The 26,762-nt window shown below is 65.6% G+C and overlaps 10 protein-coding genes across 10 annotated transcripts; 6 read left to right on the forward strand and 4 right to left on the reverse strand.

The window, feature by feature from the left end:
• Nucleotides 1–1,532, forward strand: PFL1_02649 (uncharacterized protein; the record flags this gene model as incomplete). The annotated part of the gene is made up of 2 exons (XM_007880163.1): nucleotides 1–675; nucleotides 834–1,532. The coding sequence occupies 2 exons, from the start codon at nucleotides 1–3 to the stop codon at nucleotides 1,530–1,532; spliced, it is 1,374 nt and encodes a 457-aa protein (XP_007878354.1).
• A 541-nt stretch (nucleotides 1,533–2,073) lies between these two features.
• On the reverse strand, nucleotides 2,074–4,386 carry PFL1_02650 (uncharacterized protein; the record flags this gene model as incomplete). Its single annotated transcript, XM_007880164.1, has 1 exon — nucleotides 2,074–4,386. The coding sequence occupies one exon, from the start codon at nucleotides 4,384–4,386 to the stop codon at nucleotides 2,074–2,076; it is 2,313 nt and encodes a 770-aa protein (XP_007878355.1).
• A 469-nt stretch (nucleotides 4,387–4,855) lies between these two features.
• PFL1_02651 (uncharacterized protein) lies at nucleotides 4,856–6,293 on the forward strand (the record flags this gene model as incomplete). The annotated part of the gene is made up of 4 exons (XM_007880165.1): nucleotides 4,856–5,030; nucleotides 5,148–5,768; nucleotides 5,885–5,962; nucleotides 6,079–6,293. 4 exons carry the CDS (start codon nucleotides 4,856–4,858, stop codon nucleotides 6,291–6,293), a joined length of 1,089 nt encoding a protein of 362 aa, XP_007878356.1.
• Nucleotides 6,294–6,759: 466 nt separating this feature from the next.
• PFL1_02652 (uncharacterized protein) lies at nucleotides 6,760–10,219 on the reverse strand (the record flags this gene model as incomplete). Its single annotated transcript, XM_007880166.1, has 2 exons — nucleotides 6,760–9,710; nucleotides 9,820–10,219. The coding sequence occupies 2 exons, from the start codon at nucleotides 10,217–10,219 to the stop codon at nucleotides 6,760–6,762; spliced, it is 3,351 nt and encodes a 1,116-aa protein (XP_007878357.1).
• Nucleotides 10,220–12,355: 2,136 nt separating this feature from the next.
• On the forward strand, nucleotides 12,356–13,464 carry PFL1_02653 (uncharacterized protein; the record flags this gene model as incomplete). The annotated part of the gene is made up of 3 exons (XM_007880167.1): nucleotides 12,356–12,700; nucleotides 12,807–12,898; nucleotides 13,017–13,464. The coding sequence occupies 3 exons, from the start codon at nucleotides 12,356–12,358 to the stop codon at nucleotides 13,462–13,464; spliced, it is 885 nt and encodes a 294-aa protein (XP_007878358.1).
• A 127-nt stretch (nucleotides 13,465–13,591) lies between these two features.
• Nucleotides 13,592–16,227, reverse strand: PFL1_02654 (uncharacterized protein; the record flags this gene model as incomplete). Its single annotated transcript, XM_007880168.1, has 2 exons — nucleotides 13,592–13,924; nucleotides 14,026–16,227. 2 exons carry the CDS (start codon nucleotides 16,225–16,227, stop codon nucleotides 13,592–13,594), a joined length of 2,535 nt encoding a protein of 844 aa, XP_007878359.1.
• Nucleotides 16,228–17,124: 897 nt separating this feature from the next.
• On the forward strand, nucleotides 17,125–19,010 carry PFL1_02655 (uncharacterized protein; the record flags this gene model as incomplete). Its single annotated transcript, XM_007880169.1, has 2 exons — nucleotides 17,125–17,321; nucleotides 17,429–19,010. 2 exons carry the CDS (start codon nucleotides 17,125–17,127, stop codon nucleotides 19,008–19,010), a joined length of 1,779 nt encoding a protein of 592 aa, XP_007878360.1.
• A 45-nt stretch (nucleotides 19,011–19,055) lies between these two features.
• On the reverse strand, nucleotides 19,056–20,747 carry PFL1_02656 (uncharacterized protein; the record flags this gene model as incomplete). The annotated part of the gene is made up of 1 exon (XM_007880170.1): nucleotides 19,056–20,747. The coding sequence occupies one exon, from the start codon at nucleotides 20,745–20,747 to the stop codon at nucleotides 19,056–19,058; it is 1,692 nt and encodes a 563-aa protein (XP_007878361.1).
• A 1,469-nt stretch (nucleotides 20,748–22,216) lies between these two features.
• Nucleotides 22,217–24,881, forward strand: PFL1_02657 (uncharacterized protein; the record flags this gene model as incomplete). Its single annotated transcript, XM_007880171.1, has 4 exons — nucleotides 22,217–22,367; nucleotides 22,451–22,638; nucleotides 22,746–22,891; nucleotides 23,012–24,881. The coding sequence occupies 4 exons, from the start codon at nucleotides 22,217–22,219 to the stop codon at nucleotides 24,879–24,881; spliced, it is 2,355 nt and encodes a 784-aa protein (XP_007878362.1).
• Nucleotides 24,882–25,501: 620 nt separating this feature from the next.
• Nucleotides 25,502–26,418, forward strand: PFL1_02658 (uncharacterized protein; the record flags this gene model as incomplete). Its single annotated transcript, XM_007880172.1, has 2 exons — nucleotides 25,502–25,717; nucleotides 25,864–26,418. The coding sequence occupies 2 exons, from the start codon at nucleotides 25,502–25,504 to the stop codon at nucleotides 26,416–26,418; spliced, it is 771 nt and encodes a 256-aa protein (XP_007878363.1).
• Nucleotides 26,419–26,762: the final 344 nt, after the last annotated feature.

Consider the following 26,762-nt stretch of genomic DNA (forward strand, 5'->3'; position numbering starts at 1 on the left):
ATGGCCTGCCAGCTTTTTCGGGGCGCCCGCCGTGTCCGAGCTTCCGTCGTCGCGCCTTTCTTCTCGCCCATCACCATCCACCCACCACGACGGCGGCCGTGCTCTGATCGCTCTTCGCCCGCACTCACGCTCTCGAAGCTCATCCTCTCGTCGATCGCCGACTCCGCGCCTGCTCATCCCTACGACACCCCTCCAAATCTACCGGCGACAACGCCAGCACGGACACTGCCGAGCCATCCCAGCAGCATCAAGGAGATGAGCACGCAGGCTTCTTCGTCTTCGCTCAGGCTCGACGCCAGTGGCCCGAAAGATGCGCCTTCTCCGAACCGCCGTCGAAGAGCGCGACCATCGTCGCCCATCCTCGAGGAGCCGGAAGCGGAAGAGGTGCAAGACGCCCAGCGGCGGCGCGACGAGCGTCCAGGTCGATCCGCCGCTTCGGCTTCCCGCGGCACCGTCGACTCGCAGCAGCATCATACCGAGCCGAAATCGGCCGCTGCCGCTACGACGGCGGAATTGTCGTCATCGCAGCCGAGCGAGGCGGCTGATCCGGCTCGCAAGAGGGCGAGGAGGGAGGACCCCGATGCGAAGACGAGGGGGGCGAGGATGTTTGGACTGCTCAACTCGACGCTGACCAAGTTCAAGACAGATGCCGAGAGGCAAAAGACGGGAACTGCTGTGAGTCGATCGCTGTGTTGTCGCCCGTGTTGTCGCTTAGTGACACCGGGCTCGCTCGGGCCGCCGTGTTCGGGCCGCTGATCATCTTCATCGACTTGTACACCTTTCCCCGCTTTGCCCTGCCACCTTGCTGCCCCTCCGCTTCTCTGCTGCGACAGGCGCAACGTCGAGCGTCGCTGGAAGCACGGCTGCAGGAGAAGCTGCGGCGCGAGTCGCACGAGATCACGGTCAAGCAACGGCTCGAGACGGAGCTGCGGGCGTACGTGGGCGAGGCCAAGAGGCTGGCCGAGACGATTGCGCTGCGCGAAGCCGAGCACCGGACGCGGCGCGCGCAAAAGAGGAGGATGGCCTCGTTCCTCTGGACGCCCGGTCTCGTCGAGTCCGACGTGCCACGCTACCGCCGGCGCGGATCCGTCTCCTCCTCCTCGGCCGCCGCAGCCGCCGCCGTTGCTTCTGTCGGGCCAGCCAGGAGGGATCGCGGGGCCAAGCAGCAAGACGAGGGTGCGCCGGATCGCATCGCCCCGCACATTCCGTCGACGCTGCCTCCGATCTCGCGTTCGGCGAACCAGGGGGGCGACTACCCGCTCTACTTTCTCCCCTACAAGCTGCTGCCGTCGCAGGACGACGTGCTCGACGAGCAGGAGGAAAAGGTCGACGACGAGATCGACAAGGCCGACGATGCGTGGGATCGCGAGCGCGACCGGCTCGAAGACAGGCTCCGCGCCGTCAAAGACAAGATGGCGCGCAAAAGGAAAGAGATTTTCGACGAGGCGAGTCCCGAGGGCGGAGAGAAGAAGGAAGATGGAGCAAGGCGGGCTGAAGAGGGCGTTGGTGAGGACATGGACGTCGACGGCTAGCCGGGCTGAGTAGACGGCGAGTGCCCTTCGATCGGGCGGAGAGATGGGCTGGATTGATGGGGCAGACAAAGTCGTTGGGGCGCCTATGAGATGGAGAGAAGGGCTCCCCTCGAAGCACCGTCTTCTGCTGTCTCAAGCGACGTCGGTCATTCACCATCAGCGGCAGCGACGCCAGCCGACTTCGGACAGGCTTCGAGAGCACCGCCATCGTCGGGGGCGTCTTCCCGCCTTCGACAGACGCTCGACGTAGGCCTGACAGCCCTGGAACCGATACGTCCACAAACTGCCACCCTCGAGCGAGTGGTTCGATCCAGACGTCGAACTTGGCTCGTTAGGTCGACCGTGACAACGAAAGCGGACCCTCCGGCTCGGCGTTGGTCAAACTCGACGTGGTGCTCCTCGAGCTCCTCGTCTTCGCCGTTCTTCTTGACGAGCATGTCTCCGGCTTGGAATCCTCTGATCTTCTTCGCGTCTCTTCGATGTGCGTGCGTGCGTGCGAGCGGTGCGGGCGGAGTATAGTGTCACAGTCCTGGTTGGTGCCTTACGGCAGAGGCGGCGAGCGCAGCGGCGCCAGACCCGTCGGCGAGCGAAGCTGCTGTGGCTGTGGAGCCGCGCCCCTCTCGTGGCCACCACCAGCGCCACCACCACCACCACCGGCGGCGGTACCGTCCGCCTGGGTCAACCTGGCCTGATGACCGCCGATGAGGAGATGCCTGCTCACCGCAGCGAGGGCGCCAAACGCCCCCGTCTCGAGACCACCCACGACGCCGACAAACGAGCCGCGATTGCCCGGTCCCAGCATCGGCCTCGTCACGCTGCTGCCACCACCGCCGGCCTGCTGGGGCGGTACACCGCTGCTCTCGCCCGTTGTCGCCTTTCGCAGCTTCTCTGCCACCGCCAGCGCCTCTTCGTACGCCTCGCGCGTAATCTCCGAGAGCGGCGCCGTCTTGAGCTCGCCCAGCAGCGAGGTGCCGACAAACGGAAGCAGATTGGCCGCGAAGGCAGGTGCCGTGCCGCCCTGCGGCCTGCCGGTATCTGGCGATATCCGAGGCCAAGGATCGTTGAGGACGGCGATGCGTTGGTATAGCAGTCCCGCGTCGTTGTGGGCTGCCGTGGCGGTTTCCTGCTGTTCTGCGGCAGCCTCGACGCCGCTGTTGCTCCGCGGCGATGGTACGACCCCAGCGCCGGCGCCACGACGATGGCGGTGGAGCCTCTCGTACGTCCTGCTCGTCTCGTGCTGCTTGAGGGCGGCTTCCAGCTGGACGCGGAAGCGGTTGACCATGCCGGGCATCATGGCGGTGCCGCCAATGACGAGGATCGACTCGCACATTGTCTTGCGCAGGTCGATGGGCAGGCGGCGAATGACGTCGACGGTCAGCTCGACGATGCTCGGGCCCGCCTCCTCGTCCTCGTCGTCGGCCGACTCGAAAAGCACCTCGGCGGCACGATCGCGGATCCAGCCCGGGATGATGAGGCTGCCGCCGGGAGCAAGCGAGGGGTCAGCTGTGTGGAAGCTTGAGGACGACGCCGGCGATGCGGATGGGCCTGAGGCAGGGCGCGGTGGCAGAGCCACGGCGATCGGCGTGGCCTTGGTAGATCGCCGGTAGGCAGCCTTGAGTGCCCGCATCTTGGGCTCGTCGTCGGACTCGTCGTACAGCTTCAAATCACGGTAGAGACGGTTGAGCGAGGGTGTGGTCGAGGCCGTGGTCGCTGTCGCCGCCGCTGCCGCTGCCGCTGCCGCTGCCGCCGACGCTGCTCCTTCCGCAGACCCATCCACATCTGCAAAGGGGTTGGTTGAAGACTGCGTGGCGGAGCTGGAAGCCGGAAGTCCTCCGATAGCAGCGTCTGCAGCGGATTGCGCCGACGAAGGAGCCGCCATTGACGCTTCAGAATCCCCTGCCGCAGTTCCCTTCTGTGTCTGACTGATGCGGTCCAGATCCGCGTCGTATGGCCCGACAATGAGCGCCTTTGCCTTGATGTGTTCGAGCAGGTCGTCGGTAAGGAGTGCACGTGGGACGTCTGCGGCCTTTTGCCGCGATGCCGCTGTCGGGGCGGCAGTGTGTGCGGGCAGAAACTTGGCGTGGTGGAGCAGGAGACCACGCAGGCGGCGATTGAGCGCGCGTCCAGCCCTGGTCGTGGAGCGGAGGGAGGACGACATCGGCCTGCCGTAGTAGATGGGCATGACGGACGTCTCGAGGTATCCGCACTCGATGACGAGGCCGGTGGTGCTGCCGGCAGCGACGAGAGCCATGAGGTGCGAAGGGACGAAGGAGACCGAGGGTACCTGGAGGTTGGAGAGGAGCACCTTGCAGAGGAGCTGCTTGACGATGGCGGGCATGGAGGCGTTTTCGATGACGAGGACGTTGCGCTGCTTTGGCTCGACCATGAGGTGGTGGAAGAAGGCGGTGCGGACGAGGTGGGTGAGGCGGGCGACGAGGAGGGCGTGTGCGTGCTTGCGCAGCTGCTCGCTCTGGGCCATTTCCACGTCCTGGTCCCACAGGGCGTCGGTTTCGGCGAGTGCGGTGCGCGACGTCGAGGGCAGCGAGAGGGGCACCGAGTCGACGATGGCGCGCGGCTTTTCCTCGCCGCTGAAGCCAAACTTGGAGACGCGCGAGCCAATGTCGAGCACGATGCGGTCCTCTGTGCCAAACAGCGAGTGACGCTTGACGGCGGCCGACGATGACCCGGATGCGCCCGCACCGCTGCCGCTGGCCGGATGGAGCGGCGGTCGGCTGCTGCCCGAAGACGCCTTCCGGAGGGACCGATCGTGGTTCGGATGGGTGCCGCGCTGGTGCGATCCGCCCGACAGGAGCGTCGGTAGATCCGAAGACGAAGCCGCCGCTGTCGATGCCATCGTCGAGGTGCCGAGCAAAGGTGAGGAGGGGGAGGAGGCGCGGCGCGGAAGGAAAGCGAAGGATGATGGTGGAGCGTCCCAGACCAACACCCTGCCTCTGCCTCTGGCTGGCTGGCTGGCTGGCTGGCTGCAGCTTTGGCAGACCCACAGGCACGCGGGCGGGCCAACCAAACCAGCCCGACCAACAACTGGCTCTTGGGGGCTGCTCCGCCGGAGTCTGGTTGCCCTAACCCCGTCTCCCGAGCTCTTGGCGAGGGCCCGGCAGCTTTGTTCGAAGCCGGGCCGGTAGCGGCGCCCATCGGTACCCGGACTGCAGCAATCTTCTGCCCCTCCGACCGTCCCGTGTCGCCGGCCCACAGATGCCCTACAAGAAGAGCCTTACCTCTTGCGATCCCTCTCCCCGACCACCACCACCAACACCATCACAACCAGGCATATACACCCCACTGTCCCTCACCGCTTCGCCAAAATGTCGTTCTCCATCCCCGCATCGCAGAGCAAGATCGTCCTCCGCCAGCGCCCAGAGGCCCGCGTCATCTCGACCCTTGGCCAAGGCGACTCGACGTTCGAGTACGTCACCGAGAAGCTCCCCTCGGTCGCAGAGGTCAAGGACGGCCATGTCCTCATCCGCGTCGAGCATGTCTGTGAGTGGTCAAGGCGGCGTTGGCACTGGAAGCAGCATCCTCGATAGCATCCCTGACCTGATCCGTCGTCATCTTGCGCTTCTACTCGTCTCCTTCTCTCTCGCCGCCGACCGCCAGCGCTGGACCCGGCCATGCGTGGCTGGCTGCGCGACGCCCGCTCCTACATCCCCCCCGTCCAGATCGGCGAGGTGATGCGCGCCGGCGGTGTCGGCACCGTCGTGGCGTCCAAGTTCCCCGGCCTGCAGCCGGGCGACCAAGTGAGCGGCACGCTCGGATGGCAGGAGTACGCCCACATTCCGGGCAAGGCGTGCGAGAAGCGCCAGGTGGCGGGCGGATCGACGCTGCTCGACTACCTGGGCCCGCTGGGAAGCAGCGGCCAGACGGCCTACTGGGGCATCTTTGACGTCGGCGCCATCAAGGCCAACGACGTCGTCGTCGTCACGGGCGCCGCCGGCAGCGTCGGCTCGCTCGTCGTCCAGATGGCCAAGCTCAAGGGCTGCAAGGTCATCGCCGTCGCCGGCTCCGACGACAAGTGCAAGTGGCTCAAGGAGAGCCTCAAGGCCGACGAAGCCCTCAACTACAAGCACGCCGACTTCAAGAAGACGTACCGCGAGGTGACGCAGAAGAAGTACGGCTACATCGACGTCGTCTTTGAGAATGTCGGCGGAGAGGTGCTCGACCTCACGCTCCTCTGCCTCAAGCCGGGCGCCAGGATCGCCCTGTGCGGCGCCATTGCCGGTGAGCAGGCCGGCCGGCCGCGCGGCCCGACGATGCGGCGAACTGTCATGGATGCACTGGGTACTCACCTAGGCTCTCATCCTGCCTCTCGACTCGTCCTACTTGCCTGCCCGCAGACTACAACAACCCGAAGCCGACGGGTCTCAAGAACTACCAGACGCTCATCGCGATGCGCGCCAAGCTGCAGGGCTTCAGTGAGTGCCAGCCCGCCTTGGTCGCGCCACGGATGTCCGGATCACGCTGCCCTTTCGCGCCTCTACTCACCTGCTTTTGCCCCCCTGCTCTCGTCGCCCCATCTCCCTCTAATCAGTCGTGTTCGACTACGCAAAGCGGTACCACGAGGCCGAGCGCGACATTTCCAAGTGGCTCGCCGACGGCTCGCTGGCGCGCAAGTTCCACGTCATCGGCGACGGCGCCAAGTCGGCAAAGGAGGCGCTCCAGCTGTGCCCGCAGGCGCTCAACGACCTCTTTGACGGCAAGAATGTGGGCAAGATGGTCGTCAAGGTCGCCGAGCCCCTGCGTTGAGCCGTAGACACCCCTAGCCTAGCCCCCTGGTTCCTCGAATGGAAGATGGAGATCCAACTGCTGCCGAAGGTGTGGAATTGTGTGTGGAAGCGCGCGCATGTGGGTGGATGAGGATGGATGGAGGGAAGAGAGGCGAGAAGCGACACGGAAAAAGATCCGTCTACGGTACAGGCGAAGCGTGGGACGGCGGCAGACAGACGAGTGAGGGCGACGCACGGGCCCGAGCGCGCGGCAAGAGAGGGGAGACGAGGCCGGGCTGAAGGCGATCGGGTGGGTCGGATCTTGTCGGGTTGGTCGCTGTGTTGTCGGGCGGGTGTCGGGGTCGAAAGAAGGTCGCTGCTGATCCGGAGGGGTGCTGGTGGTGGACTGCTCGACTCGCAGACTCGACTCGACCTGTGCTCTCCTCGCTCTCCCTGTCTCCTCGTGCGGCGTGTTCGTCGCCCTCGTCCGATCTCGACGCATTCCATCACCTGCGACTGGCGACGCTCTCACTCCTCTCCCTGACCCTCGGATCATTCCTCAACTCGGCGGGGAAGGCAGCCTGGCTCCTCTTGGTCCGGAGGTTGCCCAGGCTTTCCGCCCTCGAGACCGTCCTAGATCGCGAACGGCTCGAGGCCGTCCTGGCCTTCTTGACGGGGCTGTCACCGCCGCCGCCGCCGACCTCGTCGCGATCGCCACCGCCCGCCACCGTCTCGTCGTCGTCTTCGTCGTCGCTCCGGCTCTCGCTTCCACTGCTACCGTACCCCTTGAGCGGCACCTTGTACGATCCCGAAGGCGCCACGGCCGAGCACAGCTCGTCGGCATCGTCCATGCCGTAGTTGACGAAGCTCAGCGAGGAAAAGTTGAAGCTACCGCCTCCTCCCGGCGTCGGCGTCGGGCTCTTGGACTTCCAGCTGCTGCCGCCGCCGCCGCCGCCACCTTTCGACGAGGACGAGGCGAGGCTGGCGTGGCTCATGGTGCGGAGGCGGCGCGAGGACGAGGCGGCTGAAGGGCTGGGCGAGGCCGCTGTGATGCCGCTCGAAGAGTCGAGCATCATGCTCCTTGCCTTGCCCAGCGACTTGGTCGACGTCGCCCCCGCCGATGCTACGGGCACCGACGACGACGACGACGACGATCCCGCGCCACCGCCGATGCCGGCGTTGATGCGCTTGTTGGACGCAATCTTGCGGATCGAAGGCGACTTGCTCGACGTCGACGAAGCATTGCTACCGCCGCCGCCGCCGCCGCCAGCGGGAGGGGTGGTTGATCCGCGCAGCTGGGGGCTGCTCTTCATCTTGGTAGGCGAGCGCGGCGGACTGAGCGGGGCCGAGAGCTGCGCGGGCTGGTGCTTGCGGCTCGTGATGGCCGGCATCGACGCCTTGCTCTGCAGCTGCCGCCTTCGCTCCTCGGACTGCTGCCTCTGTTGCTGCTGGAGCAGCAGCAGGGTGTGCTGTTGCTGCTGCTGCTGCTGCATTGACAGCTGGCTTGACTCGATTCCGGCAGGCGCGGACCGAGGTTCGATCTGCGACATCTGCTGGAAGCTTGGCTGCTGTTGCTGCTGCTGTCCTTGCGATTGTTGTTGGTGATGGTGGTGATAGTGGTGGGGCTGCGCGTCCGACGAAGGGAAGGACATCGAGCCTTGGTGGTGGTACTGGGTCAGCAGCGGCCGTTGCGGCACCGGCTGGTGCAGCTCGACGGGTGTCACGCCGACCTCGACCGCCGCTTGCTGCTGCTGCTGTTGTGGCTGTGACTGCTGCTGATGCGGCTGCGTCTGCATCGTGTATGGCATCTGCAGCTGCATCGGGTTAGCCGCGATCTCCGAGGCAAGGTCGCCGGGAGCCGAATGAGGCATGGTCCGCTCGAAGACGTCGCTGCCGACTGCTCTTCCGCCAGAGCCCGTCGTTGCTCCGGTGCTGGTCTCAGCCGGCATGCTCGCGTCTTCGCGGGGAGGCGGGTAGGTCGACGTGTACCCGGCCATGTCCTGCGAGACCTGCTGCGTCATGAACACACCACCGCCGTGCTGCTGGTGGTGGTGTTGCTGCTGCTGCTGGAGGTACTGCGGCGTAAACATGGACTGATGCTGCTGCTGCTGCTGGTGGTGGTGATACGAGTGCTGCGGGTAGTAGATGGACGGCGGGAAGCTGGTCTCGATGGCCGACATGGGCATGCCGGGCATGCGTCCACCGACGGCGCTGCCGCCCATCCGATAGTGCTGCTGTGGCATGGCGTACTGGGAGAGGTAAGGGTGGCCGACCAACCCGTAGCCAGGCTGGCCGGGGCCGGGGTTGAGCGGGTGCTGCGGCGTGATGGGCGTGGGGAGTCCGGTGCTACCCACGCTGAGACGGCGCGGACCGTTGCCCTCCATGCCGTACAGGAGCGCCGCCTGGACGGCCTTGGCGGCGCGTTCGCTCGCCTCCTGTCCCGCAAACTGCTGGCTGGGCGCCACAAAGTCCGAGTAGACGCCCAGCCGCGCCGCCTGCTGGGCGACGTGGAGCTGGTGGAGCTGCGCCAGCTTCAGCCGCTGCTCCTCGGTCATCTTTTCCAGGTCAGCCGCCGTCAGCTCGCTCAACGGGATGTCGAACGCGGGCGTCTGAGCTTCGCCCTGCGACTGGGCCTGGTTCTCCTGGCCCTGGGCGGCGGCCAGCGACGATGTCTGACTCTGGGATTGGGCCTGGGCCGTGTCGACGTTGACGGGCGAAGGGGCAGGCATGTGGCCCTCGCGCTGCACAGCCCGACGCTGGAAGAGGGCCGAGGGCTGGCTGCCGCTTCCCGGCTGAGCGCCGCCTCCGGACGCCGTGGCAAGGCTGATGCTGATGGTTGGGTTCTGGGTGCCGGCGCACATCGAGCCAGAGGTGCCGAGCAGGTCGGCCGCGGTGGTAAAGCGGGACGCCGGTCTGGCGGCCGCTGTTCCGCTCTCGTTCGAGAAGCGTGGGCCGGCCAGGAACGACGCGGGCTCTAGCATCTCGTCGTCGTCGCGCTGAAGCTGCGGTGCCGAGCTGCACTGCCGAAGCATGCGGGGCGGCGCCAGCAGCGGCGACGAGGCCGAGACGGCGTGGACCGCGGCCATGGGCTGCATCGTGCTCGCCGGCGGCGACGGGCTGTTTACCGCGACCAGTCCGAGGCCCGCGCCCGGCGAGCCATAGCTCTCCTGCAGCGCATCGACGCTGATCATGCTGTTGAGCTTGGCCGAACGCCGCAGCGAGCGGGACGGCAGCCGACCCTGCGCACACCACACGCCGTCGGGCGAGTCGGCGTCCGAGTCCAGCGCGCCATGGTGGAAGTCGCTCGGGCCGTTGTTCCAGCCAGGCAGGTTGAGCGTGCCGTGGCAGCCAGCGCCGACGCCAACGCCACCACCGTAGCTGCTTCCCGCGCTCGAGGCGTTGTCGTGGAAGAAGTCGTCGACGTGCAGGTTGGCGATGAGTGTGCTGGCCTTGAACTCTGGTCGGGCGCGGAAAAAATGGAACGCAAAGAGGTGGAAGGGTCATCTTTGGTCAGCCTCTCGGTCCTTCGCCACGTCAGGATTAAGCCACAAAGCGGTCGCACTCACCGAGATCGGCGTCGCCCCAGCCCTTTGCGAAGCCATCATCCGCGCCGCCACCACCACCAGCACTTTCTAGGATGGCGTTCCATCGCACAGCGGGCGAGACAACGTCGTCCATGAGACCGATAGAGTCGCCTCCGCCGAGCTCGTCGTGGACGATGAATGTGTCGATGTCACAGGGCCCCGTCGGGGTGGCCGGCATGCGATCGGGCATGGCCGCTGCGTCGCTCGTCGAGAGCCAATCGTTGATGGCATCCTCCTTGAGCGTGGCGTGGGAAGCGTGCCGGCTGCCCAGGCCGCCGTTCCGGCTCCCGCTGCCGCTGAGAGACCCGAAGCTGTTGCTGCTGCGTTGCCTGCCGCCGCCACCGCCGGAGTGGACGAGGTGGGATGGTATGCTTGATGCCATCGCCTCGCAAGGGGTAAATGGGGTAATGGGAAACGAGACGAAGAAGCCGAATCGGAGTCGAGAAAGATCGAGTCGAGAGATACAGATATGCGATGACCGTCGAGGTCAAAGACGCCGTCGTTGGTCGATGGCACAGATCCCCTTACTCCCGATCCTTGGCAGGAGTCCTGCCGGTCTGCGGATGCTCGCGGAGAAGGGGGCCTGAGGTCACTAACGCAACCGTCGAATCGAGGCGGAGTGCCGGCCAGGATCGAAGCTCGGCTGTTGTTGAGCGATCTGGGCGGGTCGTGGACCTATCGATTCGAGGCGAGGACAAGTCCAAGCAAGGCTGCTGCCGATGCTGAGATGTACAAGGATGCCGAAGGAGAGAGCGCCGAGTCGATGAAGTGTCCGGTCGAAGGTCGAAGATACCGAGAAGCTTGTCGGTGAAGGGAAACGAGAGTAGTAGTGGATGGTCCGTCGAGGTCGAGAGAGCGCAGAGGGGCCCAGCACCTGCTGCTGCTGCTGCTGCTGCTGATGGTTGTCGAGTTGCCGGTGTCGATCGAGAGAAGGGAGCGTGTGATGCGCGGGTCGAAGAGTCCAGTGCCGAGAGAAGAGAGCGTGTGGCCTGCCTGTGAGCAGGGCGAGCGAGAGGCTGCGTATGTGCAAGAGGAAGCGGGTCGAAGGGAACGTATGGGCAGGGAGGGATGGAAAGAGTGTAGGGGGCGTTGGGAAGGAAGGGATGGGGAAGAAAAGGGATGGTCAAGACGATCAGACTGGCAAGCAGTGATGGTGGTGGAGAGGATAGCGAGGAGGTGGTGAGGGGAGGGTCAGCAAGAGGAGAAACAGGCAGGGAACTCGGCGCAGCAGGACGGCTGTTCGGTCGGGCTGAGGAGAGGAAAGCAGAGGGCACCAGGCCGTGTGAGCGAGATCGTCAGCGCAGCGCAGCCTGGGGGCGTCCGGCGGGCCGAAGCATCGTCTAGCATCCGACGGACGACGGCATGGCGCTCCGACTGGCGTCGCAAGCGTGGGCGATGAGTCGAGGCCCTGCTGCAAGCCTGGCTGCAAGTGGAGCGCCTCATGCTGTCGATGGCCGGGCCACGATGGTTGCGCCGTAAGCGAGCGATACGGAGGGCCCGAGGCCGATGATGATGTCTCTGGCCGTGGCGTGGCGCCTTGGTGGGCTGCAGAATGTCTGAGCCACCGGGGCGGGCAGAGGGGCAGAGCGGCAGAGGGGCAGAGGGGCAGAGGGGCAGAGGGGCAGGCGAGAAAGAGACAGCAACGACGACGGGCGATGGGCGCGAATTGGACGAAGATCTACGGTGGCGATGAGCTTAAAATTCGAGTAGGGCAGGTGGGGGAGGGGAGGGCAGCAGGCGGTGTATGGTTCGAGGGCCGCTAAGCGCGCGCAGCAAGGTTGAAGCGGCGATAGACGACGGGCATCGACGTAAGCGGTGAGCGGGTGGCCGAATGGACGGGCGGAGCGTCGACGGAGGGAGAAGAAGAGTAAGAGAGAGAAGGGGGGTGGATGCATTGATCGACAGGGCAAGAGCGACGACGGCGAGCGGAGGGGTCGGCGTTGTTGAGTGGTGGATCTACGTCGAGATTCGCGCCACGTCGATTCCAACATCAGAGGGCCCTGAAGCGAGGCTTTCCCTGGCCGGGCCGGGCAGGCAGGCAGACAGGCGGGCAGGCAGCCAGCCAGCCAGCCAGCCAGCCAACCTGTCCAGTTTGGCGTGGCCGCCTCGAAAATCAGAACCCCGCTGTCCGACTTCCGAGCCAGACGAGATTTGGGGTTTTGGATTTTCTCGCCCGAGACGACAAAGGCGCCCTTTTCCCTGACCGGCCACTCGGGTTCCGACAAGAGGCCGATGCAGGCGGTCCCGCCGGGCGGCCGGGTGGCTCGGCTCTCTCGCTTTAATTTCTTCTTCGCGTCTGCCGCGCCTGGCCTGCCTGCATTCGATATGCCTGCCTGGCCTGGCAGCCGCACCCGCACCCGCACCCGCCCCTCCGCACAGGCCAAGGCGGGCGAGGGCAGCCTCAGATGTGGTCCCGCTCATCCTCGCCTTGGCCGTAGCCGCCGCCACCATCTTCGCCGCCATCCTTTCTCTCCCCCTCGTTCAACCGTCCAGGCAGCAACATCCATCCAACCTCGAAATGACCTCAATTTCGACGTTCAACGATACGCGGCAGGTGGTGCTCATCACGGGCTGCTCGTCGGGCCTGGGACGGGCCATGGCCGTCGAGTTTGACTCGCTGCCCGGCTACCGCGTCTTTGCCACGGCGCGCAACCTCGACTCGATCCGCGACCTCCCCTCGGGCATCGAGCGGGTACAGCTCGACGTCACCGACCGCGACAGCATCGACCGCGCCATCGCCAACATCACAAACGAGACACGGGGACGCATCGACATCCTCATCAACAACGCCGGCACAAACACCGCCGTCGGGCCCCTCATCGATGTCGATGTCGACCGGGTCAGAAAGACCTTTGAGCCAAACGTGAGCGCCTGCCGCGGTGGAGCGGCTGCCCCTTGTCCAGTCCTGTCCCTAATCTGGCTGACCTTCGCAACCCCGCCTCCTTGCTCTCCCGTCCCGGCCACCCCAGTTCTTTGGCCTCATCATGGTCACCCAGGCCGTCTCGCCGTACATGATCAGACGACGCTCCGGCGTCATTGTCAACATCGGATCAACGGCAGGGTGCGTGGCCGCGCACCGATCCGCTGGTTTGTCGCAGCACCGATGGCGACTCGACCACTGCTGACACCGCTCCTCTCTTGTCTCTTGTCCTTTCCTCCCCGCCCCTATGCCACCGCAGCCTCACCGCTCTGCCCTTCGGCGCGACCTACTCGGCGTCCAAGGCGGCCGTCCACGCCCTCTCGGACGCGCTGCGCCTCGAGCTGCGCGGCTTCGGCGTCAAGGTCGTCGTCGTCGCTCCGGGCGCCATCAAGTCGTCGATCGCCGACGCCGGGTCAAAGGACCTCGACTTCCCCGCCGACTCCTTCTACGGCGACGTAAAGGACCTCATCGAGTACCGCGCCAACTTTTCCCAGCTCGGCAGCCCCACGCCCTCGGCCGTCTTTGCCCGCAACGTGCGCAGGGCAGTCACCCGGCCCAACCCGAGCGCCTACCTCGTCACCGGCAAGCGCTCCTTTACCGCCCTCCTCGCCTACTACCTCCCCGTCTGGATCAAGGACCTCCTCGTCGGACGGATGTTTAGCATCTGGCGTATCGGCAGGTCCACGCCCAAGGACAAGCGGGTGTGAGCGAGGGGTTCGAAGGTCGAAGGGGCAAGGTCGAGGGGGTATCGATATGCTTTTCGTCTCTGGTCATCTTTTGTCTATATCGTCCGTCGTCGGCGAACCGGGTATATCGAAAGAGAGTCTGCAACCGCTACTCCTTGTGCTGCTGCTGCTCCTGTTGCTGCTCCTGTTGCTGTTGCTCTTGCTGTCGCTGTTGCTGTTGCGGTTGCTGTGGCGGTGCAGCGGCGGCGGGGGCCGTCCACGGCTCCTCCCACACAAACGGCACCCACACCGTCTCGCCCTGGTGCGACACGAGAAACATGCCCTTTTCGCCGTCCTCGCCGCCGTCGCTCGCCTTGGTCGACGACAGGTCGAAGCGGCCGTCGCGCGTGCGTCGGAAAGCCAGCCGCGAGCGCTGGCACGCGCTGAGCAGCTGCCGCACGTCGGCCGCAGTCTGGTGCGCGTTGCGAACGAACGTGCCGTACTGCGACAGAGACGCATAGTTCGAAGCACGGGGGAGACTGGAGGTCAGTCCGGATCTTGCTGCTTTCTGCAGGCGCGGGGCGGGTCGCCGGACCTACTCACATGGACTGCGAGGCTGACGGGAAGTCGCCGGCCGCGCTGCTTGGCCTCGTCGCGAGCCGCAGCACCGCCACCCCGCATGATCTCGTGCGTCTCGACGGCGTCGTAGGGGTCCATATGAATGCTGCTCGTGAGCGCCGCCGAGACGCGCGGGAACGGGCTGATGCTGCGCGGAAAGGGGTCCCAGCTGCGAAAGTAGGACAGGCTGGAACCGACCGAGATGGGCAGCAGCAGCAGGTCCGGCCGGCCGATGCGCGTGGCAATCTGCTCAAAGGCCGGGCACGGCGGGTACTTGTGGCGCTTTTCGACGCTGTCGCGGTGGTACTTGAGGCCCGTGTCGCCCGCGAAAAAGGCGCGGAACGTGGCAGGGATGCGCTCCTCGGTCGACGGCTGCGCCGCGTGGCGGCCGCTCATCCACTCGACCACCCAGCTGCACCACAGCGTCTGGTCCTTGTCGCCGCCCCGCCCCGACCCGTGCTGCGCCGGCGTGCATACGATTCGCAGTTTGGCGCGGTCCTGGCGGATCTTGGAGACGAGCTTGCTCTCGACGACGCCCGCCGCCGCCTCGGCCGCGTCGCCGCCGACGCCCGTCGTGGCCACCGTCGTCGACGAGGCGTTGCTGAACACGTTGGCCACCTGCGGCTCGTGCACCTGCAGCACCGCGCTGTCCCACCAGTCGAGCTCGCTCACCTGCTCCGGGCTCCATCCGAACTCGACAATCTTGTCCTTGAGCCCGAGGCCGACGAAGGCGTGCACCTTACGCCCGCGCCGCTGCCGCAGCGCCTTCATGGTGAGATAGTCGAGGTGGTCGTAGTGCGAGTGCGAGATGCACACGATGTCGATGGGCGGCAGCTCGTCGACCTGGCACGGCGCCGGCGTGTACCGCTGCGGACCCGCGCTCTGCGATGGCGAGCAGCGCTCCGAAAAGACGGGGTCGAAGAGGATGTTGATGCTGCGGTCGCCGATCCGCTCGCGGGGGATGCGGCGCGGTCGCTGTTTGTGGCCGTGACTGTGGCGCCTGCTGTTGCCATCGCCGCCGACGTCGCCATTGCCAGCTTTGGCCGGCGGCTCGCCATCAGGCTTGTCAGACGCTGGTGCGTCGGTATCGGCTTCGTCTTTGTGCGTCTCGTCGGCCTCTCCGCCGTTTGCAGGCTGCGCGTCGGCCTCGACCGCGTGCGCCGGCTCGTGCTCTGGCTCCGGGTCTGGGTCTTCGTGGCCTAGCGACGGCAGCTGTAGTAGGGTGGTGGCATGCCCGAGCCAGGTCACGCGCGCCGCCGGCACGTTGTCGTTCTGCGGGTCGACCCATTCCGGGACGTCGTTTGGCGCTTCCGCGGAAACGGGCGACGTCGGCGAGTCCCCGCCAGCGGACGGCTGGCCTTTGCTAGCGTCGCCGTTGGGCTCGGCGGTGCCGTTCGCCGCATCATCCTTGTCGCCTGCACCGGCCTTGTCGTTGCTCGGCGCCGCCGCCGCTTTGGCGACATCGAAGCGACCGGGCCAGCCCCAGTCGGGCTCCCTGACCTCGACGTGGTCCCAGTCCTCGTCGAGACCATGCTGGATGCCCTGCCCCTGCTGCCTGCGCACCTTTTTGGCGGCCGACGGCTTGTTGCCAAGCACCCGGTTGTGGCTTCCGCCCTCCTGGTACCCCTCAGGCAGGCCCCACTTCAAGCCGCCGTTGAGCATGTCTGCGATGCCGGGCGCGCGGAAGCTGTCCCATGGGTTCTTGAAGGCGAGGCGCGGGAGCAGGCTGTCGGTGTGGCTCTGCTCCTGCGCCGGGCGAAAGACGCGGCGCTTCCATGAGCCGCTGGGCTTGTGGGTCTCTTCGAAGCGGCGGTGCTCCTCCTGCTGCTGATCCGGGTTGAGGGCGCCGAGGCCCTGGGAGGCGGCGCGGCTGAGGTTCGAAATGAACGTCGGCTGCCAGTGAGAGGGCAGCTGGTCGATGTCGCGGCTGTGGGCGTCCGAGATGGGGTCGGCGGTGCGGCACGAGATGAGGACGTCAAAGGCAGGCTTCTCTTCTGGCTCGGAGGGGGAATGCTTGGACGAGGAGCGCTTCGAGCGGCGGTCGCGCCGGCTGGCCGTCATGCTGCGCCGAGGCTGCGCGGTCGCCTTGCCCTGTGCTTCGCTATCGTCGCCGTTGGCAGCGTCGCCGTTGGCGGGGCTACCATTGGCCTCGTCATCCTTGATCCGTATCGATTTCTGGTTTGCCATGGTGTCCAATGGTGATGTGCACGCGCCGGTCTATGGCGATCTGTGCGTGCGTCTATGTGGGAGATAAGGAGGGGATAATAGAAGGCTGTCCAAGGGCGGCACAGGACGACAAGGGGTGGCGTTGGAGGATGGTGGAGCGGGAGGAAGCACCAAGGCCAGCGAGGGGTATCATAGGGAGCCAGCCCAGACGAGGCGGCCCACATCTCGCCGGGACGCGTGGAGCCCCTCTTTGGCTCCTTTCTCCAAGAACGTGAGGCGAGGCTTGGGCTGGGCAGGCAGGCAGGCAGGCAGGTATTTCGGGAAGCCAGGGCAAAGCAGGGTCAGAGCGCGCCAGGCAGCGTGGCGTGGGTCCGCATCTGGTCTGACCCGCCTGCCTGTCTGCCAAGCCCGGCTGGCTGTCGATCCCATCATCTGCGTTTCTTTCCTGCTCTCCACCTCTCGCCGCCGCCGGGTTCTGCTGTGCGTGACGCCTGCCTGCAGACCAGGCGCAGCCAGCAGTGCGGCGCAGCGCAGACGGGCCCAGGCTGGCGGATCCAAAAAAAAAGTTGGTGGCCTCAAGGCCGGCTGTTTCGCTCGATGCAGCTTTTTCACGCCAGGCGCCCTGGAATGCCAAAACGAGATCGACGAAAAACATCCAATGGGGGCAACGGGCAGGCACCGGCCACGGATCAGTAGTCCATCCGGGCCACTAGCCTAGAAACATTGCTGCTCGAAAAGCAGTTTCTCGATAAATCCTGCCAGAGGAACTGAAACTGCCAGCACGTCGGATTCTAAACTTGGCGAAGCAAATCTGAGAATTGCGTGGAATTGGAAACGCCTGCTCGCTTGTGGCCCGCCCGGCTCCTCGCAACCCTTTGGGCTGGCTTTGTCTATCTGGCTTGCCCGCCTGCCACCAGCATGGTTGCCACGTCCGCCACCTCGTCGAGAAGCACAAGTCACCGTGGCAGCAGCCATCCCCAGTCACAGCCCGCAGATGGCACCCAGCCATGCACGCCGGGCCAGCGCTTTCACGACGACGTAGCAGCCGCCTGCCTCGCCGCCTACCACGCACTGCCCGCAAAGGGCGCCAAGCCAGCCCGTCGCACAAACTCGCGGTGAGCAGCGCGCCATCCCCGCACCCGCCCCTCGGTACTCTGTCATCGCCGCTGCCGTCATGCTGACACTACCGCTGCCTGCCTGCCTCTGCGCACGGCGGCGACAGGCTGGAATGGACCATCCTCGCCGGTCTCGTCCTTAGTCGGTCAGACGACGACGTCGGCCCGCCGTGCTCGCCCCGCTGCTGCACCGCCGAGCACGAGCACCACTTTCTCGCCATCTCGATCGCAACGGGCCTCAAATGCCTGCCCTACGACCGCCTGCCGCTCAACGGCGACGTGCTCCACGACACGCACGCCGAGGTGCTCGCGAGGAGGGGCGCGCGGACGTGGCTCCTCGCCAAGCTCGACCAGGAGGTGCATGCGGCGCAGCTGGCCCCGGTCGCTGCCACGGGCGCTGCACCAGACGTGGCGAGCGTCGACTACGGTCTCTGGGCATCCATCTTTGAGCGGAGTCCAAAGACGGCAAGGTGGCGGCTGCGGCACGGCATCGGCCTCCACTGGTACGTCTCGGCCATGCCGTGCGGCGATGCCTCGTCGCAGCTGCTCGCCTTTCAGCAGGCAAAGCAGGACCAAGAGGCGGGCGTCCAAGGTACGATCACGCCCGAGCAGCTCCTCGACCGCTTTGAGGGCATCGGCGCGCGGCACGGCGACACCGATGGCTCTGTCGCGTCGTTGGGCCCCGCCACCGCCTCGACGCCCTCGCGCGGGAGAGCGGCTGGCGGTGGAGGCAGCGCCACGCTCCGCACCAAGCCCGGCCGGCCAGACTCGCCGCCGTCGATCTGCATGTCGTGCTCCGACAAGCTAGCCCTGTGGGCCCAGCTCGGCATCCAGGGCTCGCTCGCCTCGGCGGTCCTCGAGCCCATCCGCCCGCACTCCATCATCATGGGCGACGAGGCGCTGCGACAGGTCCTTCCGTCCGAGGGCGACCAGTTCCGCCGGTTTCGCGCCGTCCTCCTCGCGGAGTGCAAGCGCGCAATCTCCTTGCGGCTTGAGCGAGCTTCGGATCTTCCATCGCCAGCTGTGGCCTGGACGTCGGTTGCCTTTGTGGACTCTCGCGAGTCGGTGGAGCGGCGGACGAGGGCAGAGATGGCGAGACAGTCGACCGGGCGCTCTTGGAGCGAGTGCGAGCCGGTGCCGTGCGCCGGATCGATCCTCTGTTCGCCGCCGACGGCGCCGGGCACGGCGGGCTTGTACGAAAACCTCGTCGGAGGGACTCGGATGGGCGCACCGGCCCGGCACCGAGCCCCTCGTGACCCGCTCAAGCCGTCGTCGAGGTCGCGCGTGTGCAAGCTCGACTACTACCGGGAGGCCACGTCGATCCTCGCTCGGCTGCGTCCCGACCTCGGGCCGGCGGCAGGCCGATCCTACCTGGACGCCAAGCACCGCCTCGACGACGGCGGCGTGCGCGCGTACCGCCAAGCAAAGGCGCTGCTGGTGGGCGGCCGGTGCAACGACAAGCGGGATGCGTTGCTCGAGTCGCTCGCCGCCGAGTTTGTCACCAGTCGCAGGATCCCCGTGCGGCACTCGGCGGCCGCAGAGGTCTCCGTGGAGTGCGACGCGGCGCCACCACAAGCGGACGGTTTGGCCCGACCCGACGTCCCGCCATTTGCTGCGTGGCTCGTGACGCCGTCGCGCTACGAGCACTTCGACATCGAGGGACGGATCCTCGGGCCGGCGTCGTCGTAGCTCGGAGTCGACCGCATGTAACATAGCCGCGTTGCAACGCCATCATCACCGGGGCCTCTTGGATCGCACGCGGGGCAGCTCGCCAGTCCACCAGCTGCCCTGACCCCTCCAGTCGCCCGCACCCTCTCCGCGCCTGCCCTCGCGCGGTCGATAGGCGAGGGCGGGTCTCGTGCGTGCCAGTTCAAAGACGTCCGGATCGGCCCACGACCCGACGTCGGCCGTGGCTGTCCCCGCCGCTGCCGTCTCTGGTGACGCATCGCGGACGACTGACGTGAAGCAACCCGATTGACAGAGGAACTCGTGGATGCCCTCGTACTTGTCGTGCCCGCCGGGACGCGCGGCGACGATGCGGATGTCGGTGGCCGTGTCGCGCGGGCCCTGCTCGTCGTTCCAGAGATGGACGAGGGCGCGCTTGCCCGCCTGGATCTGCGTCCAGTACTGGTCCCTCGGCGCGGTCCGCAACGAGTCTCCTCCGTCGCCGTTGTCGTTGTTGCCGTCCTCGTCGAGTCGCTCACGCTCTGCATCGAGGAAGCGTTGTTCATCTTCGCTCAGAGCGACGGGAACGTCGGCCGGGTAGTTGGTCGTCGCCAGCACGCCGGCGCCATTAAGATGCCCCTCTGCCGCGTTTGGCTGCGCATTGGCCGCGCCGATGAAGCCATTGAAACGCTCCTCTTCGTCGTCTTCGGGCGGGGAGAGCGGGTGGAGAGCGACGAGCTCGAGCAGGAGTGCACGCAAGTTCGGCAAGAGGTGCGAGTGCGTCGCGAGCGTGTAGAGCGCCTCCTGGGCCGCGAACCGCCGCGCCGGACCCTGCGGAGCACGAGGGGCGGGCGTGTGGAGCCTGACCCTCGTCGGCAGCCGGTCATAGGCGTCCGAGGCACGCCGCCATTCGATAAACGCCGGAAAGGAGAGGAGCGAGTCCGGTGGGAGGAGCGACAGGCGGATGTGGGTGAGGGAGCGGCTCGGGTTGGCGGTGCCGTCCAGCTTGGACGCGGCCGAGTCGGTATCGACCTGCTGCCCGCACAGGAACGAGATGAGCGCCGGCGGCGGGACGATGTTGACGAGGTGCAGCCGGCGGACGCACGAGAGGGGCGCCAGGTCGAGCTGCGAAAACGGCGGCGTCGAGAAGCTGAGGTTGCCCAGGATGGCGGTACGAGGGCGGGCAGCGGTGTGCGGGTGCAGAAACTCGTAGAACGCCCGGCCAGCGGGACGGTGGCCCAGGCTGATGCAGTCGATGCGGTCGGCGTGGTCAAAGATGGTGCGCAGGCTCGTCTGGTACGCGCTCTGATCGGCCAGCGTGTCGTTGGCCTCTAGCACGCCGTCGGCGGCAGGCAGGTGCAGCGCTCGGATGGTGCCCGCCCTCTCGGTCGATCCGTCCTGTATCGCCGCTGCGAGGAGGCGGATGGCGCGGAGCGACGTGAGGAGAGGGGCTCGCCACAGCGAGTGCTGGGCCAGGCCGTGCAACGTCGAGCAGGCCAGGCTGGCATGGTACAGGTGCGACACGGTGCTGCTCGGCAGCGTAAAGGCATTGTCGAGCGTATCGAGCGCCGGGTTCGGGTAGGTCGACGACGTGGGCGAGACGGTGGGGAGGAGGTAGTCGAGGATGAGCGAGAGGACCTCGTTGGGCAGGTCCGTCAGCGACACTCGCGCCGCGGGCTGGGCTTCCTCTAGGAGGCGTGTGATGGGCCGTATTGGGGAGACCGGCCGTTGACCGCCAGACGGCTGTGCAGCGTCAGCCATGGTGCGCCGCTGAAAGGAGAGGCGGAATGAAGCAGGATGGGTGGCGACGAGATGAAGGAGAAAAGTGCACCCCGCGTCCAACAGGAGACCAGCAACATCGCCCGTGGTCTGTGCAGCAGCAGCAGCCGCCGTCGACGATCCTCCACATCTTCATCACCGCTGCGCCTCATTGCATCAGTCCTGTCAAGATCAACAGGCCCATTGAAGACGCCAACAGGTCCTGAGGCCAGCAAGCACTGAAGGCTTTCCGATGCTCACTATCCATGTGGTATCATGCATGATCTGCCTCTACCATAAAGTCTCTGCAATAGCAGCTCCAGCAGCTGTCTTCAAGGGAGGTGAGGCGGAGAGAATAAGGTGAGCCCATGTTGTTGATTGTGGTGCGGCATGTTTCCAACAGAGGGAAAGAGGAGGGCCTTCTTGACCTGATGAGTGCATATGACATCTGCCTAGAGTAGGGCCCTGGAACCTTGCTCATCTGCTGGTCCTGATCCTCAGGCTTGCAAGGATGCTTGGAGCAGCTGGATCAGAGCCCTGGAAGGCAGTTTGTGTGGGCAGAATGTTGATTTCCGGTGATTTTCGAGCATTTTCAACACTTTGCCCAACAAATCTCCACAGCTGCCCTGTGAAAGACCCTGCAACCTTGCTCATCTGCTAGTCCTGATCCTCAGCCTTGCAATGATGCTTGGAGCAGCTGGATCAGAGCCCTGGAAGGCAGTTTGTGTGGGCAGAATGTTGATTTCCGGTGATTTTCGAGCATGTTCAACACTTTGCCCAACAAATCTCCACAGCTGCCCTGTGAAAGACCCTGCAACCTTGCTCATCTGCTAGTCCTGATCCTCAGCCTTGCAATGATGCTTGGGGTAGGCTGATTGGAGCACTGCTAGGGCTGATTCTCATCCATGCAGCGATACCTGTAGCAGCCAGAACATGGCCTAGGAAGGGTGTTTGCCCCATCAGAACATTTCATTCTGATCATTCAAGTTTCATGTACAGCTTGTATCTTGTGGTTCTTGGTTGCTGACAGAGGAGAATGTAATGCCTTCAAGAACTGCTATTGTAATCTTTTGCAGGGCTCTGGACGATGCTGCTGAAGGCACTGGGTGCTCGTGTTGGCCCGTCCGCGCTGCGGCGGCCGGCGGGCGTGGCAGGGGCGTGTGTGGAGGCGGGTCGTGCAGCCAGAGCCACGCGGGGCCGCCTCCTCTGCACACCAGCAGAGGCCACCAGGGTCCATCGTCTCGACCACCATCACCACCACTGCTGCCACCATCACCGTTTCTGTCAACCCGACATCACCACTGTCCTGCTTTGCACTTGCACCAGCTATCACCGTACACTGCCCGACCTTGCTCGGACGCTCTGCGATCGAGCCGGTGCACCTCTGATTCCGCGGCCGACCCACGACCACCGAACGCCCGAGCTTCGGATCCCCCGCTGCTTCCCTATACTCTCGCCGTTGAGCGCGCGCGATGAGCGCGTCCGCGAGCAAAGCGGCAGATGCTGCCGTCGCATCGGGCACCTCTGGTGGCGCCGCCAGGTCATCGTCCAAGCAGCCCGTCCGCATCGGCCAGTACACGCTGCAGCAGACGTTGGGCACCGGCAGCTTTGGCAAAGTCAAACGTGGGTAGCCTTCGCGGCCGTAGCCTGAGTGCCGACGTCGGATGTGGCATTGACCTGTTCCGCCTCTGTTGTCGCAATGACAGTGGCAACGCACTCGCTCACAGGCCACAGGGTCGCCATGAAGATGATCAACCGCCGCAAGATCTCGTCGCTCGACATGGGCGGCCGCGTCAAGCGCGAGATCCAGTACCTCAAGCTGCTCCGGCATCCCCACATCATCAAGCTCTACGAGGTCATCACCACCCCTTCGGACATCATCATGGTCATCGAGGTGAGTCGCTTGCCGCGCCAGTCCCCCTCCACCGTCAGCCACCGGCGTTCCCGCATCGACCAAGCTGACCTGGAGGTCCGCTCCTTCCTACATCCCCACTACCGCAGTACGCCGGTGGCGAGCTGTTCCAGTACATCGTGGATCGAGGTAGAATGTCCGAGAACGAAGCCCGTCGCTTTTTCCAGCAGATCATCTGCGCCATGGAGTACTGCCACCGCCACAAGATTGTCCACCGCGACCTCAAGCCGGAAAAGTGAGTCTGCCCGAGTCGGTGGACGCGGCCCTTGCCGACCGCTCGAACACTTGTCGTCCTCGACCTGGTTGCTGACCCGCTTGTGCGGCTCGTCTCTGCACCTGCACGACCTTGGCGCAGTCTGCTGCTCGATGAATACCTCAACGTCAAGATCGGCGACTTTGGGCTGAGCAACATCATGACCGACGGCGACTTCCTCAAGACGAGCTGCGGCAGCCCGAACTATGCCGCGCCCGAGGTCATCTCCGGACGTCTCTACGCCGGACCCGAGATCGACATCTGGAGCTGCGGAGTCATCCTCTACGTGATGCTCTGCGGCCGCCTGCCTTTCGACGACGAGTACATCCCCACGCTGTTCAAAAAGATCAACGGCGGCATCTACAGCCTGCCCTCGTTCCTCTCTCAAGAGGCCAGGCATCTTCTGTCGCAGATGCTCGTCGTCGATCCGGTCAAACGGATCACGATCTCCGAGATCCGTGCCCACCCCTGGTTCAACGTCGACCTCCCGGCCTATCTGCGGCCGCTCCCTCCGACCCCGGCCGTGGAGAGCGTCGGCTTCGACTTTGGCGCGTCGCCTCCCGCTGCCGGCGACGAGTCGTCGACGACGTTGAGCGGGTCCTCTTCGGCGGATGCATCTTCGGCCTCGTCGAGCCGGTCCGGCCTGCATCCTGGCGGCCACGCGAGCTGCGATCTGGACACCATCGACCCGGAGATTGTCGATGAGCTCGCCGGCAAGATGGTTGGCTTCGATCGCGACGACGTACTCCACCACCTCCGCGAAAAGGGCGACAATCAGGTCAAGGTGGCCTACCAGCTGGTGCGCGACCACCACCGCATGGTCACCATCAACCACATGGAGGATCAGCACGGCATGGAAAACTTCCTGGCCCAGAGCCCGCCGCCGTGGAACGAGGGCCTTGACGGCGTGATGGGCAGGTCGACGAGCCTCAAGCGCAAGCCCAAGCTTGGCGAGCGGATGGCCGCCAGCGGCGCCACTGCCCCGTCGGCCCTGACCGAGGAGGAAGAGGCCGAGGCCGAAGCGTCTGCCGTCGAGGCCGACGGAGACCAGAGCGAAGATGGCAACGACTCGTACGCCTCCGACGACGAAGACGGCGCGCTCTACGACGACGAAGATGCCCACCTCACCGACGAAGACACCTCGCTCGAGGGCGGCGTGCGACCGACGGGCATCGCTGTGCTTGAGACCAGCCTGCCGGGCTACCTGCGGGCGAGGGAGGCGGAAAGGCTGGCGACTCCCAGCGCCGAGCGCCACCCGACGTGGCCGGCCACTTCTGGGGGCATCTCGCCGGCGCCGCTGCCGTCGTCGACAGCGCAGATGCACAAGAAGCCGAGGTCACGCTGGCATTTTGGCATCCGTAGCCGCAGCCCGCCAATGGAGATCATGCTAGAGCTCTACCGCACGCTGCAGGTGCTGGGCATGGAATGGCGCGCCAAGCCAGAGCAGGCGGCCGCCAAGGCGGGCGAGGCCGACGGCAAGGATGGCGGCGGTGGCCCAGATCAGGACCAGAGCAAAGGCGAGGCGCTCTACTTTCTCGAGACGAGGTGGAAGGTGGGAGACATCCTGGTACGGATGGACCTGCAGCTCTACCACGTCGACTCGTCCAACTACCTGGTCGACTTTCGCAACGTCGGCTACACGCGGCTCGAGGCGGCAGAAAGACGCCGGGCTGGCGAGGCCGAGGGCGATGACGAGGTCGAGGAAGAGGGAGGGACCTCGGCGGATTCTGCCGGAGGCACTGGCAAGCTGGACACGGACAAGCTCGATGCTGCCTTCGACGAGGCGATGAGGACGTCGCAGGCAGCGTTCGCTGAAGAGGGACCGTTGGGCAAGCACCGGTTCGATGGTGGTTCGGGGAGGAAGCCCAGCTTGGCGCCTGCGGTCCCCGCGGGACGCAAGGAGGTCAACAGCCCCTTCCTCTTTCTCGAATGCGCGACGCGGCTCATTGTCGAGCTGGCGGGCGGTGGTTGAGGGGCCATCGAACGAGGAAGAACCGAGTGGCGGCAATGTGACCCTAGCACCAGTATACCTTTTCTACCCTTTGCGGGCAACAGCGAGCAAGACAGCGGCGGCGTCATGAGTGCCGCTTGCGGCCGGCTGCATTGAAAGGGGCTGTCAGGATCGTGCCTCGGCAGCTCGCTGTGGGTGGCAAGCAGCGAACTGGCACCGGCACAGGAGGTCAGCAGCAAGGGCGAAGGAGCGGGAGTCGGCGGCCCCTGGCAAGGTGTTGGGGCAGGCCTTCTGGTGGCCCCGCCCCACCTTGCTTCCGACCCACCCTGTCACCGGACCTCGCCACTCGGACCTCCGTCTCTTCCTTCCTTCACCACCACAATCTTCACTCTTTTGCGGCGCGCTGAGTGGCATCTTGCTGACGCCATCTCTTTCCCGGCCCTTCGTGGTAATTCTGGCCTTGTCCCCGCGACCAGGTCCAGCGGAGTGCGGTCCGCGCTGGGCTAAAGCAAGCGCTTCAGCGACAACCCATCGACCCCCTCGGACGCACCCGCAGAACAAGCCAAGCTGTCTGCTACAGTAGGCGACGCCAGGCTTCGACGGGATCAGGTGCAACGACGAGCAGCGCAGCTCACCGCAGTATGGCTCAGAAGCGGCCCCGGATTCGTTGGTTCGGAGTCAGCTTGTCGCGCCGACAGACGGAGGCGTCCCGTCTCGCGTTGTCGTACGCACGGCAGTCGGGAGCACGCACCGCAGTCGCAATCCGTGGCGCGGATCTGAGTCCTGAGCTGAGAAGCGGCCGGTTCCGCCTTCGAGACGGTGGCTGCGCTTGGCTTGATGGCTGGACGCACCATGCTGTGAGTGCTGGTACTTCAAATTCGGACGGAAGGGACGGGACGGTCGAGGCGCCACCTACTGTGCACGCGCGCCTCCAATTGACGTTCCGCTGCCCCCCGCCTTGTCCATCTCCGCGCCCCGTGCCGGCCATGGCGCTCCGGCCCAGACCCCAACGCCCTGTCACTCAGCTCTACCATCTCGACCGCAAGCACGGCCGGACCGCTGCAGCCGTCGTCCACCCAAGTGCCACCACCCCGGTCTCTGCCGCCGCCGCCGCCGCCTGCGCCTACGCCGCATCTGCCAAGGACACAAAGGACACAGGTCCCGAAACAGGTCCAGGACTTTGCTCGGCCTGGCTGGCCCCGGTCCCGGCTGTCAAGAACGGCGGATCTCGCAACAGAAGCAAGTAGGCGTTCACTTGGCCGCCGTCGTCAGCGTCTGCCTAATGGTCATCGACCACACCGTGCCACCTCTTCCCGTCGGCAAGCACCGCCCTCGCTGCTCGATGGGCCGCACTTGCCCACCTCAACGTCGCACATCTTCATCCCCTGCAGCCGACGCGGGACCAGACTCCTTCGTGCGTCGGGCAGGCGGTGAGACGAGCTGCTACATTCCGTCCAGACCGATCGTGTTAAGAGGCGACGATGTCCATTCGCGCCCCTGGCCGCAAGCCTCGCAGTGGTACCGGGACCGGTCCACCTATCCTCCGGACATCGACTAGCGCGAACACGGCTTCCGACCTTCGCGCCAGGCTTCAATAGGTTCCTCCCACAGCTGTGCCTTTATCCGCGGCTGCCCACCTTGCACCATGGGCTACCGACGGAACACTCAGACGAGCTCGGAGAGCGGGATAGAAGGTGCGTCCGTTGCCTTCTCTCTGAGTCGAGCCCGGACGCACCTGCTTCGCGTGCTTCGATGTCATCAGCTGATGGAAGCGCAACCTCAGCTGACGTCCTTCGCAACAGGACGCCGCCTTCCTCTCGACCTCAGAGTCTCTCCGCACATGTCGCCCATCCCGCTGGCACGTCGTGTGCGGAGGCTAGCAGCAGCAGCAGCAGCAGCAGC

This window comes from Pseudozyma flocculosa (genome assembly GCF_000417875.1).
Source record: "Pseudozyma flocculosa PF-1 unplaced genomic scaffold scaffold00007, whole genome shotgun sequence".
In the NCBI taxonomy this organism is placed as follows: Eukaryota; Fungi; Basidiomycota; class Ustilaginomycetes; order Ustilaginales; family Ustilaginaceae; genus Pseudozyma; species Pseudozyma flocculosa.